General features: G+C 38.4%; 1 protein-coding gene across 9 annotated transcripts in view; it reads left to right on the top strand.

The window, feature by feature from the left end:
• Nucleotides 1-18,736, top strand: part of bt (projectin protein bent) — a 3,328,983-nt gene that overhangs the window by 377,369 nt on the left and 2,932,878 nt on the right. For all 9 annotated transcript variants that reach the window (XM_067757812.1, XM_067757814.1, XM_067757820.1 and 6 more), the window contains exon 4: nt 10,850-11,012. In XM_067757812.1, the coding sequence (XP_067613913.1) occupies nt 10,850-11,012 (163 nt within the window). The remainder of the gene's footprint in view (nt 1-10,849; nt 11,013-18,736) is intronic.

The raw sequence follows: 18,736 nt of genomic DNA on the forward strand, positions 1-18,736 counted from the left end.
GTAAATTATAAGTGTCACGGGTGGGTTAGCATTTGTCGTGGGTGGGACATTTTCAAATTAAAAGCCGTTGATGAACTCATTCATCTTAATATATAAAAAACACGTGTCACACAATTGAGGCCAATGGACTCCTAAACTACTGAACTGATTTTGAATTTGTTTTGCACCCCGTGTGTAGTTTGATCTAACTTGAAATATAGGATAGGTTACTGGGTGAATAGGGTCTCGAGATATAGGCCAAAACGTGGACCCGGGTACCCCTAGAGTGTGTTTATAGAATATGGAAATCAAATGAAAGCTGTTCATGGGTGCTTTAGTAGAGGGTAATTTTCAGACCCCTGGGTGACTCGTGTCTCGAAATATAGGCCAGAACGTGGACCTGGGTACCCCTAGAATGTGTGTATAGAATATGTATATCAAATGAAAGCTGTTGATGAGTGCTTTAGAAGAGGGCAATTTTCATACCCTGGGTGACTAGGGTCTCGAGCTATAGGCCAAAAAGTGGACCCGGGTACCCCTAGAATGTGTTTATAGAATATTAATATCAAATGAAAGCTGTTGATGAGTTCTTTAGTAGAGGATAATTTGTATACCTCTGGGTGACTAGCGTCTCGAGATATAGGCCAAAAAGTAGACCCGGGTACCCCTAGAATGTGTTTATAGAATATGGATATCAAATGCAAGCTGTGGATGAGTGCTTTAGCAGAGGGTAATTTTCATACTCCTGGGTGACTAGGGTCTCGAGATATAGGCCAAAACGTGGGCCAGTTAATGCCTAGACAGTGCTTATACAATATGGATATCAAATGAAAGCTGTTGATGAGTGCTTTAGTACAGAGTAATATTTTATCCAGAGACGGACTGGGACTGGGATTAGACGAAGATGGAGATAGATGGGGCGAAAAAGACGTAGGGAGGAGTGAATAAAAGGATTAGGTAAAATCGAAGAGGGGTGGAGGGCAGAGTCAGATGGAAAAAGCTTATTAAAATGTATGCAGATTGGCCAAATTTAGGGCAGGACAACGTCTGCCGGGTCTTCTAGTCTTATATATATTTCTTCTGTAAGTGTGTTTGTCACTGAAGTCCTCCTAAACGACAGGACCGATTTTAATGAAATTTCGTGTGTGTCTTCGACAGCAGCGGGTTTGAAGGGGCGATCGCCCACCCCCAGTAGTTTTTTTTCGAAAATTTATTCGGAACAAAATTTTTTTCACGAAATCCCAGAAACCCACTATTTAGTACCCACTATGCAGTATTTCTATAAATATAATGATGGATATTTGATCGTTACTTTTCATAATGCAGTTTTTGTATGCATGCTTTAATCGAGTATCAATTTTCAAATAATATTAGCGCTCAACAGTAGGAATGCTCATGCAAATCAGTCCAATGCTCAGAAATATTTGCGTTGTTGGTAACATACTGAATCAAACCTTACTTTATTGAATAAAGTTTATTCAGAATCTTCACTCTCACTCTACACATTTTTCACCACTTTCTACTGGGCATTTGTCATCTCTGTAGAAACTGCAGTGCACATATTCAATTACAGTAGAACCGCGAGAAAGTTAATCGCCAGTGTTCGGATTTCTACCACTAAAGTGGTAGATCTACCACTATTTTTCTTTTATTTGAAGTTCTTCCACGCAAGCTCGAAAAAAGTTGGTAGTTTTTTTATAGAAGTTTTTTGAAGAAACCTTTGCTTTTCCAATTTTTGAGAGGAGAAACAATATTACTTGTAAAAGAATAGTTTTATAAAACTCAAAATACACCTAGCGGTGCTTTGATCACCATTTAATCTCTTTTCCTTTAGGTTTTTAGTACATAACTGCCGCTTCCACCTACCTATGTATATATAGGAAAAGAAGTGAGTAATATTCACTACTTAAAAATATTTCAAATATAACACAATGCTACCACTTTTTTGATAAATCTACCACTATTTTCTGAAAAATCTACCACTAAACCAAATTTTAAAGTCCGCACACAGTTAATCGCTGGGCTAGGTTGACCGAGTATGAGCGTCCACGTCCCGCTCTAAAAAGTTAACTATGTATTGGTTAACTTTTCTGAGCTCATCTATTTTTTCAAATCTAACCGTTTGTTTGGCAATAAAAAAGTGCGGGTATTCCCCGAATTCCTGTGTGAAAAATTATTGCCGGTGTCGCGTGGCGCAAATATAGTTAGTTATGGGCATTTAAACTTGTGAGTTGTGTACTTGTGTTAACTTGTGTTAAAGCTTGTGTTTTGGTTAACTTTTTCGCGATTCTACTGCATTAACCTTAGACTCGTTCGGCATCGTGAACTATTAAATCTGTTTAATTAATCGACAACTGGAAGTTCGAGTGACAGATAACCAGCAAATTAAACGACCGAGGGCGGAGGAACTCGAAAATGGTAAGTACGAATTTTCCCTTAAAGTGTGATTCGGGTTTTTCCATCGAGCATACATTGCTATTTTCATATAATCGTTAAACATTTAATAAAATTTCATGAATCAGACTGCTTTTTAACAGTCGAGTATAAATAACAGTAGCGAGCAATATATTTGCACCAGCTTTTTTTCGTGAGATCACTCGGATATAGTATGTTTATGAATATACTGAAGCTGCGGCAAGAAAACAAGTACATATAGCTTGTTTTTATAGCTTTTTTTAATATCAAAAGAGGAATCTTGTGTCTACGTATTTCTAATTCGCTACATCAAACAAATTTAAGTAGATAAACTTCATAACATGCAAATATTGCTCACTGCTTCTACGTGAATCAAAGAGAATTCTTGAATAACGTGAAAGAAATATTTACAGGACGGAAACTCTAATAGAAAAATTAATAATAAGCGACGAGCTATCAAGAGCATCAAAAAATATTTTTGCAAGCTGCCAAAACTTGAAGAACAGGTCTGCGATGATACAAATGTAGAAAACGGAAGTACTGTTCCACTCTTAACTCATACTGATCGCGAAGCTAATACATTGTTGGTTGATAATAATAATGAGAAAACGTTGCATTCAACATCTATGAATGCTGAATCGGGTTCGAATGTACCTATATCACTTTCACAAAATTCTATTGTTGAAAAATGCGACATAGGTAATTTTGTTGAAAAAAAACATTTACTAGATGATTATACGAAGTACAACTTATTAAAATATCCTTGGATACCACCGAAGGACTATATCTTCCCTCTTTCGACTCATAGTAAAAAAGGAAAAATAGAAAAGCGATACCTTAAACATCATTTTTTAACTGAATATGAGTGGCTTGTTTATTCTGAACAAAAAAAGGATGTTTTTGTAAATATTGTATCTTATTTGCAAGTGATACTAGTGACTCGAAATCGAATGTTCCTCTCATTGCACTTGTCAAAGTTCCTGTGACATCGCTGCAAAGTTGCCCGGTAAGGAAGGTGTACTATTATTCTTTGTAGGCGACAGAATTTAGCGTTAAGAGGCCATAGAGATGATGGTAAATTTAACTTTTCTGAGTCAGCAACAAACGAGGGTAATTTTCATAAGTCACATAGACTGAATAGGTCCGTAGTGTTACCAGAAGTATGTTTTAACGACAAAACTGAAATCCCTTATCAAAAACCAAGACCTATGTTATAAAATAACTCCGTCCTCTTGGCAAATACTAGAAGCTTCCTAGGATTTAAGCCACTTGCTGCTTATAGATCTGACAGTTGTATCACTCCTAATTGCTCGAGTTTTAGCCTGACAATCGCAGGGCAAGAGCACAGAATGTGCTCGATCGTTTCCTCCTCCAGCCCTCGCTTCCTACATCTGCTATCACTGACCAAGCCTAATTTAAAGGCACGTGACGCCAGAAGGCAGTGTCCAGTCAGAATACCCGTCATGAGTCTACAGTCCTCTCTTTTTAATGATAGAAGCAACTTTGTTAGTCTAAGGTTGTAAGACCTGCACATAATTTTCGACACTTTACAGCCCCGCGCTTGAACCCACGCCTTTCCTGCTTGGTCGATCATGTGCACCTCTCGCCGTTGCTTAATTTCGCCCAGTCTTATTGGGACGTCTACGGAGGAAGCTTCAAGGGATGCGCCCTTTTTAGCTAGTTCATCCGCTTTTTCATTCCCATCTATTCCCTTATGACCTGGGACCCAATACAGATGTATGCTTCTCCCTGTCCCGATTCTCTCCAGGAACTGCGTACACTCTTAACACGCATTTAGATGCTGTGCTATGCGAGATTATTGCCTTAATTTCTTCTTGACTGTCAATATAAGGGTTAACACGATTTCCAGGGTTTCTACTGCTTTGGCTACGGCTACTATTTCCGCTTGGAAAACGCTACAGTAATCCGGCAGCCTGTAGGGTCTGCTTATTCCTGAATCAGCGCAGTATACTGCAGACCCTACTCCTTCCACTACTTTGGAACCATCGGTGTACACATGTATCGCCTCGTCCGCAATTTGCGCACCCTTGCGCCAACGGTCCACACCTATATTGTGGCCTTAAGATCTCCCTCGAATCGCAGATAGGGAATCAGGTACTCTGTTCGTCTTGTGATTGATAACGCTATACTAGTATGGCCATATGGTCGGCGCTCAAGCTGCCCCGAAGCACCGAGCCTGGTTGCGGTCGTAAATGCTTTGTTCTTTGCTACCAGGTCTACAGGTGGAATGTGCAGAATGGCATACAGTGCAGCCGTCGGGGTTGTTTTCAGGGCTCCCGTATTGCTAAGCATCGATAGTCTGCATACCCGCTCTAATTTTTTGAGGTATGTTGTTTTTTGTGTGGCTTTCCACCAAACAAGAACTCCATAGTATAGAATAGGGCTTACAATCGCTGTAAAAGCCCAATGAGAAAGAGAGGGCGATAGGCCCCGCGTACACCCTAGCATTATTTTACATGCATAGAGTGCCGTTGAGGCCTTTTTGACCATCTCCTCCACGTTGAGTTTCCATGACAGCATACTGTCTAGGATGATTCCTAGATATTTTTTGCAAGGTTTCTCCTGTAAGGTCACCCCACCTAACTTAGGCCTGGTCCAATTTGGGACCTTGTACCTCTTTGTAAACAAGACCATATCCGTCTTCTCCGCATTGACTTTCAACCCGACATTAGATGGCCAGGTATGAATATCCCGAAGTGCCCGATCCATCAAAGAACTTATCGTTGGAAGGCACTTTCCACTTATGACAATTGCAACTGCATCTGCGTAAGCCGTAAGTTTTACGGGTCCCTCATCGAATTGCCTGAGCAGTTGGTTGATGACCTGCATCCACAGCAGAGGTGATAGCACCCCTCCCTGCGGCGTGCCCTGTCCACTAATTTCGTGGCCTCGTACCATTGTGATGTAATCTTTCTGCAATTTAACATGCAGCCGATCCATCTGATTAAGGCAGGATGTACTTTAATGTAATAAAGACCATCCATAATCGCTCATTTTGCAACATTATTGAAAGCACCGGCAATGTCCAAGAAGACTCCTAGAGCATACTCCTTATATTCCAAGGATTTCTCTATGCTTATCTATGCAATGCGGTGTCTACCGACTTGCCTTTGGTGTACGCATGCTGTGTTTTGGAGAGCAGCTTTTCATCCACGTTGGACTTTATGTACACATCTATCAACCTCTCAAAGGTTTTGAGCAGAAATGAAAATGGGATGCACGTGACCGATCTTCCCCGCCTTTGGTAGAAGAGCTACACGAGCAATTCTCCAAGAGTGCGGTAAATGATTCAGTCTTATGCACCCACCGAATATTATTTTAAGCCATTCCACGACCGCCCTACTTGAGACTTGTAGCATGGCCGGGAATATACCATCTGGGCCCGGCGATTTAAACTTAGAAAACGTCTTCACTACCCACTCGATCTTGGTATCGGTCACCAAGCCCGGCACTACCAGCTCCGTGATCGAATTGTGAGTGATGTCTGCTGGCTCTTCTAAACCGTCTCCCGATGGGAAATGTGTATCGAGAAGCACCTCAATGGATTCCTCACTATTACGTGACCATTCCCCGTTCTCTTTTTTATTAGTCCCTGGTCTATGTTTCCATTTGCTAGGACTTTTCTCAACCGTGCTGTTTTGCTGGAGCACTCTATATCCGTACAGAAACTTTTCCATGAGTTCCTCTTCGCCCTGGTACAGGTCATAAAGAGCTTGAAGAACTTTTAAATTCTACACATTCAAGAGCTGCTTATATAAGCAACACGACTCAAAACGATCGTATTCAATGCTGCAAAGATGAAATTCAATCCATTTTGATAGAGAGGGTTAAAAAAGCTAGATTTTTTGCAATTATTTTCGATTAAACTACTGATTGTAGTCATACTGAACAACTCAGCCTTTGTTTGCGGTATTTATATTATGGCAATATAAGAGAAGATTTTGTAACTTTCTTTTATGCGTACGATTCGATCCGAGAAGAAGATGTTATAAATGGAGAAATAAAATTGACAGGTGTAGCGTTGGCACACATAGTGATCAATATTTTTAAAAATTTAGGACTACCCTTCGAAGATTGCCTTGGAATTGGAATGGATGGATGTTCTGTAATGACATCAGAAGTTAAGGGAGCTGTGCAGGAACTTATTAAAATATGTACCAATGCTAATGGTTGTCCGTGTTTAAACTATTGTCTTAATAACTCGCTTGCGAAAACATCGAAAGTTCTTCAAACAAAGGATTGTATTGCGTTGATGAAAAAAATTATCAGTTTTCCAAACAGTCTCCGAAACGTACCAAAGTTTTCAAAAAACATCTGCAGGAATCATTAAGTGGACTATGTGAAATGCTCTGGTCGGAAAAACATGATGGTATTATGAGGTGGGTTTTGTCGAAGGCTGAGGTAGCACTCAGTCAATCCAGGGTCAAGTAGAGGTCCCACAAACCCCAACTTAATAAGAATACAGTTGTTATGTGTTAATGACGAATACACACACACACACACACACGGCTTTATGGGTAGTGAGGGCAGCAGCTTTCCGTACAAAGATGGAGGCGGCGGCTAACAGGCGTAGTAATAGCGGAGGGGTCGGTACGGTGGTTTAGCGGCGGTGCAGTAGCGGGCGGGTTGGTACGGTTGCCCGGGAGCAGCGGTGGGATCAGCGCGGCGGCCGGACGGCGGACAGTATTGGCGGACGGATTGGTACAGTGGTATGAGCGCAGCGGCTGGACGGAGGACAGTATTAGCGGACGGGTTGGCACAGCGGCATTTGCGCAGTGGCGGGATTAGCATGGGGGCTTTACGGCGGACAGTATTAGCGGACGGATGGATGTAGGGGTATAGACGCGGTGACGGCACCAGCGAACTGGATGGACGTTGATAAGGTGACGGCGGCTAGCGGTCGTCGTAGCAGCGGTATGACGGCGGTTGGATATCGGGCAGCTGACGGTCATCGTAACAGCGGCGCAACGGCGGTAGGATGGCGGGCGGCTCATGGTAGCAGCGCAACGGCGGTAGGATAGCGGGCGGCTGACGGTAGCAGCGCAACGGCGGTCGGATAGCGGGCGGCTGACGGTAGCAGCGCAACGGCGGTAGGATAGCGGGCGGCTGACGGTAGCAGCGCAACGGCGGTCGAATTGCGACAACAAAGCGACAACGGAGTCCGTACCAGGGGTGCGATCAGGGCGAGGTGTCAGGGCAATCGTTCCACGTGATTACCTTCTCGGGGGGCGGTTTCCAATGGCGGCTCTTGCGGGTGGCTTCCGATATGGGTACTGTCTCAGTTGTGGTGGTAGAGGGACCTGCGAGGAATGAAATGACAACAGCCAATTCGTCCTCTTTTATACTATTTTGAGTTGGCGTGCCGTGTGCAATTCTTGTTATTGCCAAATGCTATTCGCATGCATTGGTATGTAACTGCTGATGTTGTCGTGCCGTGTGCAAATTATGTATACTCTCAGGCGTAGGTGAAAAAGGGTTAGAGTGGGAGTCTCAGGCGTAGGAGAAAAAGGGTTACAGTGGGGGTCATACTATTGTAACGCTACGTTACAGTATAATGAAGTTTGAAGAAAACATCACAAAAATTGTTGCTTCGTTTCAGGAAATTTCTACTTGGCAAGATTCAACAACAAGTTCTGATGCCCATTCTATGTTGAAATCTATTTGCGAGATAGAGTTCGTGACTTCAATGAATTGTTTGAGCAATGCACTTTCTGTTACATGACCACTAAGCTTACTTTTGCAAACACCGTCAATAGATTTGAATCAAGCTTCTGAAGCATTGAGTGACACTTTGCGAACATTAAAAAACCATAGACTTGAAGCAGGAAGTCGGTATTCAGGACTTTACAAAAAAATAGTCGCTTTAGCAGAGGAGTCGAAGTTTGATATTGTCCTCTCACGAATTGCTAAAAAGCAAATACATCGAGAGAATTACACTTCATCAGACGCTGAAGAGTATTATCGAAAAGCAATTTATATACCTTTTCTAGATCATGTCATTCTTGATTTACAAGGTAGATTACCTGAAGATACATTGCAAGTTTTTAATTTTAATTTGCTACTCCCATAGCGAATCATCAAAGATAATACACTGCAAAAAAAGAATTTGTCTAAAGAGCTTGTCCAAGATCTTGGTAAAGGATACGCATCTCTTATTGTAGGAAATAAAAGAATCTAGATGGGGAGTACGAAGTGCTGTCAAAACGCTGGTCTGATAAGCAACACAAAAAATCAATTCCACTATCAGCTGAAAAAGTTTTAAATGATTACGTTTCCATCAATAAATGCTCTTATTAAAATTCTGACCACGCTTCCATATAGTAATGGTTGTGCTGAAAGGAGTTTTTCGACACTTCGCCGGTTGAAAACGTGGTCACGGTCCACAATGTCCCAGAACAGACTCACTGGTCTTGCACTTTTAAATACCCATTTCGATATTGAGATTGATATTGATCATATAATTGAAAGATATGTAAAAAAGGGAAGCTTAGAATTAAATTTACTATGTGAATCTAAACTATGCAGAAGATAATAATGATGTAAAAAAATTGGATGTACTATTGTTAATTTGAATAACTAAATGAAACCAAATCTGGTTATGAAATTATTAAACAATGTAAAAAAATACTAATAAATTTATCCCTAAAAAATAACGGTCTGCTATAAGTTTCCCTTGTTGTTTTTTCTCGCATTTTCACGTATAAAGTATCTTGATGTGAACTTTGTTCAAAACAGGGGTCGACCTTTTCTAAATTAAACAGTTTGCTGAGTGCCAGAGTGCTTTCATGACCAGCTTATTATTTGAGAAAATTTTTTTACAGCGAAGTGAACCAGTGGCCATTTGGGAAAATCTTATTTATGGTACAACTTGCACCGCCTACCGCGCCAAGGGTTCTAATCTCAGCTCCAGGGCAAAGTAACACCAAATTTAGAAACAATTTTTTTTAGTTAAAAAAGTGTTTCTAATTGGGGTTGCCTCTCGGAAGTGAATTGGCTTACACTCGGAGTGTATTTCTGCCATGAAAAAGCTTTTCAGTGAAAGTTCATCTGCCTTGCAGATGCCGTTCGAAGTCGGCATAAAACCCAAATTGGAAGAAATGCGCCCAAAATCTCTTCGGAATTAAATCGCGCCAAGTTTTTTAAAAAATAAATGTTGACAAACAATTATTTTCGAATTGACAAACAAAATATTTCGTTAATTATCAAAAAAAAGCTACCAAAAAAATATTTCATATGTTGATAATAAAAAAAATTATCAATAATTATTTCGTTTTATTATAACGCAAAAACAAAAAATATTTTAAATTTTGCTTAAGCTGCAAGTACTCATGCCAACAAGAGCTCCCATGGACTGAGTGCGCAATAGAAAAGTAAGATCGCTTGACAAACAAGAATTACGATCTATAAGTCGTTCATACCTTTCATTATATATGGCTCTGAATCATGGACGGTGTCAGGAGAAGATGAGATGACCCTTGAAGTATTCGAGGGAAAAGTTTCCTGGAAGATTTATGGTAATGTTTGTGATGCCGACAGGGAGTAACGAAGGAGGTATACTGATGATCTGTATGAGCTCTATGCAAATCTGCAAACGAAAAAGAGCTTAAAGGCTTCGCTAGCTAGGCCATGTTATACGAATGCACGAAGATACTCCGTCTGAGAAAGTATATCAATTGTCTGAGTGTGGTGATGAATGTGGAGAAAGCCTTGATCTCCAATTGAGCATCAAACCCGCGTCAGTTTTTACGAAACGGATATAGCTAGTGTGACTTGTTACGAAACGCCCAAATAAGTCTTGGCGGTGAAGCGCGAATTCATGATAATGCTGAAATTACAAAATTTGCACACTTGCAAATTTGCAATTGCACTTCCTTTTCTTCTATCCATTTTACACAATGGGGGAGTTCAGGATTTTGTGCAATCGGTCTAGATTATTTTTCAACATTGAATCGCAAATCAACCACTTTCAATATAAAAAAAAATGTGAAAAGAAAATTTTAAAATGAAAAAGTTGTTCATATTTGCTATTGCAACGTTTCAAATATCAATTTCAACGTTTCAAGTAACAATTTCTGAACTGCCTTAATATAAATATTTGGAAGACTTTTGATTTTTTTATTGATATACATCTAAAAAAACGAAATTTATTTTGATAATTTCGTTTTTCAATAAACTTAACGTAATTTTTTTCCATTTTCCACTTAATATTGAGAAATTAATTTTTTTTGCGTATGCAGAGATGTCGACGGTTCTGCACCGACTTTCACAAAAAAAGCTTATATACGATAGGGACCGTTTTGCATGAAAAGTGTACAGATTGTAAATAATTCCTGTATTGCATATTGAGAAAATATCCCCTATAGGCTTTCTTTATACTTTTTTATGTATGAATGTAACTCCAGCAAAATATGTAACAATTTTTTTGCATCAACAGGCAAATCGACGGTTACGCGCCGACTTTTACAAAAAAGCCTGCTATACGACAAGAGGACGATGGAAAACGCCTGCTCTTTGAATGTCGGATCAATGCAGATCCTTTGCCAAGTATAAGCTGGTTCCACAATAGCAGCTGTGTAAAGGAATCATCTAGATATAAAGTGAGTATTTAATACCGCCTCAAAGTTAATGCAAATTGATAGTGAAATTCTAAGTCCGCCATTCATTGCTTGCATTCTGATAAATAAAATATTTTGCAAAAGGAAGTTTTAACACATTTTTTTTTTTTTAATTTTGATAGAGCTTACGATTTCTTCTCGAACACAAGCGAGATTTTCGAGACCCGAGAAATCGAGAACTCGACTTCTCGCGAGATTCTCGCGTCTCGAAGTACTCGTAAATCTAGCGAGCTTCTCGACATAAACTTAATTGCTGTTTTGACAGTATTTATGCATTTCGTTTTTTTTACTTGTGAATTTTTTGCTGATTATATTATTTATTACACATATATTTTATTTTTTAACGAGACATCGAGAACAATGTTTCTCGCGAGATTCTCGAATCTCGACATACTTGTAATACTCGCGAGCTTTTCGACTTTCAATCCAGTCGCTGCATTGGCAGTATTCTATACATTTCGGTGTTTTTAGTTGTTTTTTGTGGAAATTTTCAGAAAAAATCATAAGCTCTATATAAAATAGCCGATGAATCGATTAAATTGAATCTCCAGAAGCTCGCGAGCCGTACGAATCATTCGAGATTCGAGAATCTCGCGAGAAATCTCTTCTCGAACAAGTTCGAGAAATCGTAAGCCCTAAATTTTGAGTGCAGAACGACTTTTACAAAGTAAAATTAAACTAACACCCTTTTCTCGCATAAAAGTTATTTACTGACATGGCATCATCAAAATGAATTGTTAAAACATTAAAAAATAAATACTACATTGAAAGTACAAAGTAAAGAGGAAACAAATAAAAAGAAAATCAAAAGCTTTTAAGCATTTCCTTTATATAAATGAACAAAAATCAGCAAAAAACATGTCCGTATTGCAGAAATTGAAAAATATTTATGAATAATAAAGGAAGGGGAGTTAACTTATCTGTATACAGTAATTAATTGCGATCCACCTTTATATTTTTATTACTCATAAATATATTTGAAATGTCTATGTCAAAAGTTTAAAATCAAAGTTCAGCAAGAATCTGTCCTTGTATAAAGACACATTTTTCGCAAATTTTTTACAAGTTCTTTTATTTTCTACTTTTTAGTTCTAGGCGGAAAGGAGTAGTGCCTTATCTATTACAAGGTGAAAAACTTACTTTTATTAATTCAGAATGCCTACAATATTTGTATGTATACAATATAGTATATATCAGATAAATACGTGAAGCTACAATTATTTTTAAGCTACTTAAAAATTGTTCATATATGCCAAGCTTGTTTTGCTACAAGATTCCACCCATTCCGTACGATTTTTCTTAATATCCCAATCCTAATATCATAATATCATAATACTTTTTGTATTATGTTTTATACTGTCATCGGCCTCTGAATACAGTTTGAAATTTCCCAAGCTCATGGAGGAGTTATTTAAAAGCCGGTTTCAAATTTCCGAATTCTCATCTAGGTATTTCGATCCGTGCGCCACCTAACGGAGTCTTTATACTCAGTTGAGCAGAGCTCAAAGAGTATATTAACTTTGATTGGATAACGCTTGGTTGTACAGATATAAAGGAATAGACATAGATATAGACTTCCATATATCAAAATCATCAGTATCGAAAAAAAATTTGATTGAGCCATGTCCGTCCGTCCGTCCGTCCGTTAACACGATAACTTGAGTAAATTTCGAGGTATCTTGATGAAATTTGGTATGTAGGTTCCTGGGCAATCATCTCAGAACACTATTTAAAATGAACGACATCGGACTATAACCACGCCCACTTTTTCGATATCGAAAATTTAGAAAAATTCATTACCAAAGACGGATAAAGCGATGAAACTTGGTAGGTGAGTTGAACGTATGACGCAGAATAGAAAATTTGTAAAACTTTGGACAATGGGCGTGGACCGCCAACTTTTAAAAGAATATAATTTAGAAGTTTTGCAAGCTGTAATTTGGCAGTCGTTGAAGATATCATGATGAAATTTGGCAGGAACGTTACTGCTATTTCTATATATATGCTTTATAAAAATTAGCAAAATCGGAGAACGACCACGCCCACTTAAAAAAATTTTTTTTAAGTCAAATTAAAAAAAAAAGTTAATATCTTTAGAGTATATAAGTAAATTATGTCAACATTCAACTCCAGTAATGATATGGAGCAAAAAAATACAAAAATAAAAGAAATTTTTAAAATGGGCGTGGCTCCGCCCTTTTTCATTTAATTTGTCTAGGATACTTTTAATGCCATAAGTCGAACAAAAATTTACCAATCCTTGTGAAATTTGGTAGGGGCTTAGATTCTAGGATGATAAGGGTTTTCTGTGAAAAAGGGCGAAATCGGTTGAAGCCACGCCCAGTTTTTATACACAGTCGACCGTCTGTCCTTCAGCTCGGACGCTAACACAATAACTTGAGCAAAAATCAATATATGTTTACTAAAATCAGGTATGTATTGGTATAAAAAATAGCCGAAATCCGAATATGACCACGCCCACTTTTTCGATATCGAAAATTACGAAAAATGAAAAAAATGCCATAATTCTATACCAAATATGAAAAAAGGGATGAAACATGGTAATTGGGTTGGTTTATTGACGCAAAATATAACTTAAGAAAAAAACTTTGTAAAATGGATGTGGCACTTTCCATATTAAGTAAAATAAAATGAAAAAGTTCTGCAGGGCGAGATCAAAAGCCCTTGGAATCTTGGCAGGGATACTCTTCGTGATATTACATATATAAATAAATTAGCGGTACCCGACAGATGATGGTCTGGGTCACCCTGGTCCACATTTTGGTCGATATCTCGAAAACGCCTTCACATATACAACTACCACCACTCCCTTTTAAAACCGTCATTAATTTGATACCCATATCGTACAAACACATTATAGAGTCACCCCTGGTCCACCTTTATGGCGATATCTCGAAAAGGCGTCCACCTATAGAACTAAGGCCAACTCCCTTTTAAAATACTCATTATAACCTTTCGTTTGATACCCATATTGTACCAACGCATTCTAGAGTCAACCCTGGTCCACCTTTATAACGATATCCCAAAAAGGCATCCACCTATAGAACTAAGGCCCACGCCCTTTTAAAATACTCATTAACACCTTTCATTTGATACCCATATCGTACAAACAAATTCTAGAGTCACCCCTGATCCACCTTTATGGCGATATCTCGAAAAGGCGTCTACCTATAGAACTAAGGCCCACGCCCTTTTAAAATACTCATTAACACCTTTCATTTGATACCCATATCGTACAAACAAATTCTAGAGTCACCTCTGGTCCCCTTTATGGCGATATCTCGAAAAGGCGAACACCTATAGAACTAAGGCCAACTCCCTTTTAAAATACTCATTAACACCTTTCATTTGATGCCCTTATTGTACAAACGCATTCTAGAGTCACCCCTGGTCCACCTTTATGGCGATATCTCGAAAAGGCGTCCACCCATAGAACTAAGGCTCGCTCCCTTTTAAAATACTCATTAACACCTTTCGTTTGATACACATATTGTACAAAGGCATTCTAGAGTCACCCCTGGTCCACCTTTAGGGCGATATCTCGAAAAGCGTCCACCTATAGAACTAAGGCCCACTACCTTTTAAAATACTCACTAACACCTTTCATTTGATACCCATATCGTACAAACAAATTCTAGAGTCAGCCCTGGCCCACCTTTATGGCGATATCCTTAAATGGCGTCCACCTATAGAACCATGGCCCTCTTAAAATACTCTTTAATACCATCCATTTGATACACATGTCATACAAACACATTCCAGGTTTACCCTAGGTTAATTTTCCTACATGGTGATTTTCCCTTACTTTGTCTCCATAGCTCTCAACTGAGTATGTAATGTTCGGTTACACCCGAACTTAGCCTTCCTTACTTGTTTTCTTTTGTTCCTTTGCCACGGTGTATTAACTTATTGGTGAAGTTTCACGTTCGTAGCTCAATGAAAAGTTACTTAAAAATCGATCTCAAAATTCAAAATTTTCAAACTCTTTTCTAATTATTTCGATCCGGGCGTCACCTACCGAAACGTTTTTCCTTTTTGTTGCATTGTCTCGGTATCTTAAACCGTGTGCGTAGTTTCGAGATTGTAGCTGAATGAGAAGTTACTTAAAAGTCGATTGCAAGATTTGTATTCAATATGCGGATGAATATACAACCGACTTAATATAAAGGAAAATAAAATTAAAGGAAAAGGATATACAAGTGATATATGCGTACAGCCTTCTCAAATGAGCTCCGGATTTACTGAGGTCAATATTTTTCGATGATATTTGGTCAGCGCTGAGTTTTGTAGTCTAGAAAACCACGTGAATTTTGTTGCAAAATTCTGTACAGTTTTTTTTAACCCACCGTGTATTTTTACTCAAGCTATTATAACTAAGATTGCATAACGGTAGTGCGTAATGTCATAGAGGAATCAATATACATATAGATTTCCTTATATCAAAATTTTCAGCATGAAAAAGGATTTCGATTGAGCTGTGTTCGACCCTCAGTCCTTTAACACGATAAATTGAGTAAACATCGAGGTAAATTTGGTATACTGACTTGACCGAGAATAGATTTGCATTAAAATGGGTGAAATCACTATACCTATATAAATACTAAAGACATACGAAGTAATAAAATTTAATGTGTTTGTTGACTTTATTTCGAAAAATAGAAAATTTGAAAAATTTTGAGAGGAAGAAAATTTTAAAGTTTTTCATCCCGTAAATCAAAATTCGTTTAATATATCGTTTTCAAATTTTCCCCGGCAGCTACTGCTGTGACGCAACCGATACAACCGTCGATGGTGGACGAATGTGCTGAGGTTGTGGCGGGTGTTGATCGACCGTGGGAATGATATGAATGGGCAATAGCTGAGTGTGTTAACTTTTTCCCCTTTTTAGCCAAATAACCGTTGGCAACATAGACAAACCCATGATGTGATAAACCAGTTTTTTTCCTCAGGTATCGAAGAAGTTTTACTTTTCCTGAATGTCAGAGCTACTTGTACTGCAGTAGGTTCTATCGGCGCTTCGAATCGTTTCGTTGTCCAGTGTAAGAATATATGAGTCGGTCAAGTTATTGGGAGTATTTGCCTGAATAAATAGTGTCATGAAAGTTGTCCAAGAGGATCATGTCTAGCGATAGAACTTTTAGAAAAAGTATCGATACTGGTACTCACATAAAATAATCGGATCAAAGTGTCGATGCTAGTACTCATAGTCAGTAAAAGGTATCGAGTATACTCGATCCAAGTGAATACTTTTTTTAAATGAGATTGTATGTTTTGAATTTAATCGAAAACAAGTAAGGAAGTTTAAATTTGGACGAAACCGAACATTATATACCAATTTTTGTGCTCTTACATATATTTTAAGGATACATTTAAAGATAAAGATCGCGACCATTAAATGATTTAAAAGATATTTGATCGACTTATGGTGCCTAAAAAAATTTCACTAAGAAAAAAGTTTTTCTAAGCGTGCTCCGCCTACCACACCGAAGATCCTGGGTTCGCGCCCTGGGCAAAGTAACATCAAAATTTTAGAAACAAGTTTTTTCAATTAGAATACAATTTTTTTAAGCGGGGTCGCCCCTCGGTAGTGTTTGGCAAGCACTTCGAGTGTAATTCTGCCATGAACAGCTCTCAGTGAAAACTCATCTGCCTTGCAGATGCCGTTCGGAGTCGGCATAAAACAAGTAGGTTCCGTCCCGCCAATTTGTAGGAGAAATTAAAAGGCTTCTCTCGGCCTTAAATCTCTTCAGGAGTTATCATGCCTTTCATTTATTTTATTTTATTCAAGGTTCGATTCGAGCTCTAGGCCAGAACAATAACTATTTTTATTGTTTTTTTTTTAATTTTTCTATAATTGAAAAAGTTGAAAATTTTCAGACAACCTGCCATGGCTGCGCAGATAGATCCATTTCGAAGGGTGCTAAATCACTGATAATGCTGGATTTGTTTATTGTAAATTACTTTGTTTGACATTCCCAAGTGCTTTTGGTTTATTAACAATTGTTTTTGTTTTATCGGCCTATTGATAAAGGGCTCAAGGTTCGATTGAACTCAAGGCCAGAACAAAAATTTTTTTAATGATAATTATTGTCTTTTTAATTTTTCTATGGGTCTAAATCGCGTCAAGTATTTTTTGTATGGCATCAAACGTTTTGTGTAGAGGTTAACTAAATAGGCTTTTAAAAAGAACTTATGTACTCTGCACTGCCATATCTCTGGTGGTTGTTGTTGTTGTAGCAGTGCTTCGCCCCATCCAATAGTTGCGACCACTCACAAATTGTCATCAATATCGTCTAAGGGGAGTCCAAGGAAACCTGCAGTTTCAAGAGGGGTAGACCACAGAGAAAGGGGTGTTAGAGGCGATGGTTCCATGTGGGCACACGTGGCAAGCAGGACATACATTAAGTAATATCCAGTTGATTCTGGATAGGTAAAAGTTAAACCTGTTACATTATCCAGGTCGAAGTTGAGCTAGAGTGACACGCGTCTAACTAGAGAGATTGCTCACCTCCCCTGCGAATTTAGGGTATTTAACTTTAAGAAAGGTGTTCACCGGGCAATTCCTTGAATAGCGGTAGAGGTCCGACACCTTTTCGTGGATATTACTGAGGTCGGTGATAATGTCAGTTTTCGCGAGAGGGAAAAACTGGAGAAAACCACCAGATAGTTGTTTATTTAATTACATAGGTCATCAATGGATGGGATGGGACCTCTAGCCATTATCGTGCAGTCATCGGCGCACGGTGGGGTATTTGATCAATCTAGCAAGCCAAAATTAAAACTACAGTTATCTCTGTTCAAAAAGTGGTTGTTTCACTTCATTGTTATGAAAGGAAATATTTGACAGTAAATTCACGGAGTTCCGCGCAGAATTGCTATGGATCGGGCTCCCGGTTTCGGATGGACCCGGGGTCATATTTTGGAATTACATGAGATATGTGAATATGGGTATTAAACGAAAAGTATTTTACTCCGCATTTCTATTGGCATTTTTAAGAAGGGTTGCCACTTCACCTTCTTTTTTATATTTCTTTGTATATCCACTACCATCTCGAAAACGGCTAAACCGATTTGAATCAAATTTGGTACATCGATATAGTATTACATTTTAAGACCTTTCACCTAGGTGTTGCCACTGAGGATGTGTTCACACGGTTGTCACCTTTTGCAAATAAGGGTATCAGTATCTTACAAACTTGATCACCACTCAAAAAATCGCGGATATGCGCAGCCGTTTTTGTTATTAAACTTTCAAACAAACACAAGCTTATGTATTGCCAAAAAATTACTGACATGATATGCCATGAAAAAAAGAAATATCTTTTTTTGCAAGGTTTTTAAAAAATTTAATATTGAAAAGTAGTAGTATTACAAGTAGAATAACTCAGTTCAAATATGCGGTATAAAAAATTTATCATAGGAATTAAAAACACATTTACCTGTCCTAAAATAAAATATAATTAGATTTGATTAAGGCTAAACAAGTGAACAAGTATTTAGGTTAGAAGGGTATATTGCTTTTTAATGCAAAAATACATCGAACTGCACAGAGTTTTTATACAACTTTAGATGTGGGCGGTGAGCTCCGTTGACGTTGCAGATGGCTTTTGGGGTATGTATACTATTCAGTGGACATTTAGGAATGCCAAGGAGTGTATTTAAAAATAATTGGAATATTTTGAAAA

This window comes from Eurosta solidaginis, chromosome X (assembly GCF_040869045.1).
Source record: "Eurosta solidaginis isolate ZX-2024a chromosome X, ASM4086904v1, whole genome shotgun sequence".
NCBI lineage: Eukaryota > Metazoa > Arthropoda > Insecta > Diptera > Tephritidae > Eurosta > Eurosta solidaginis.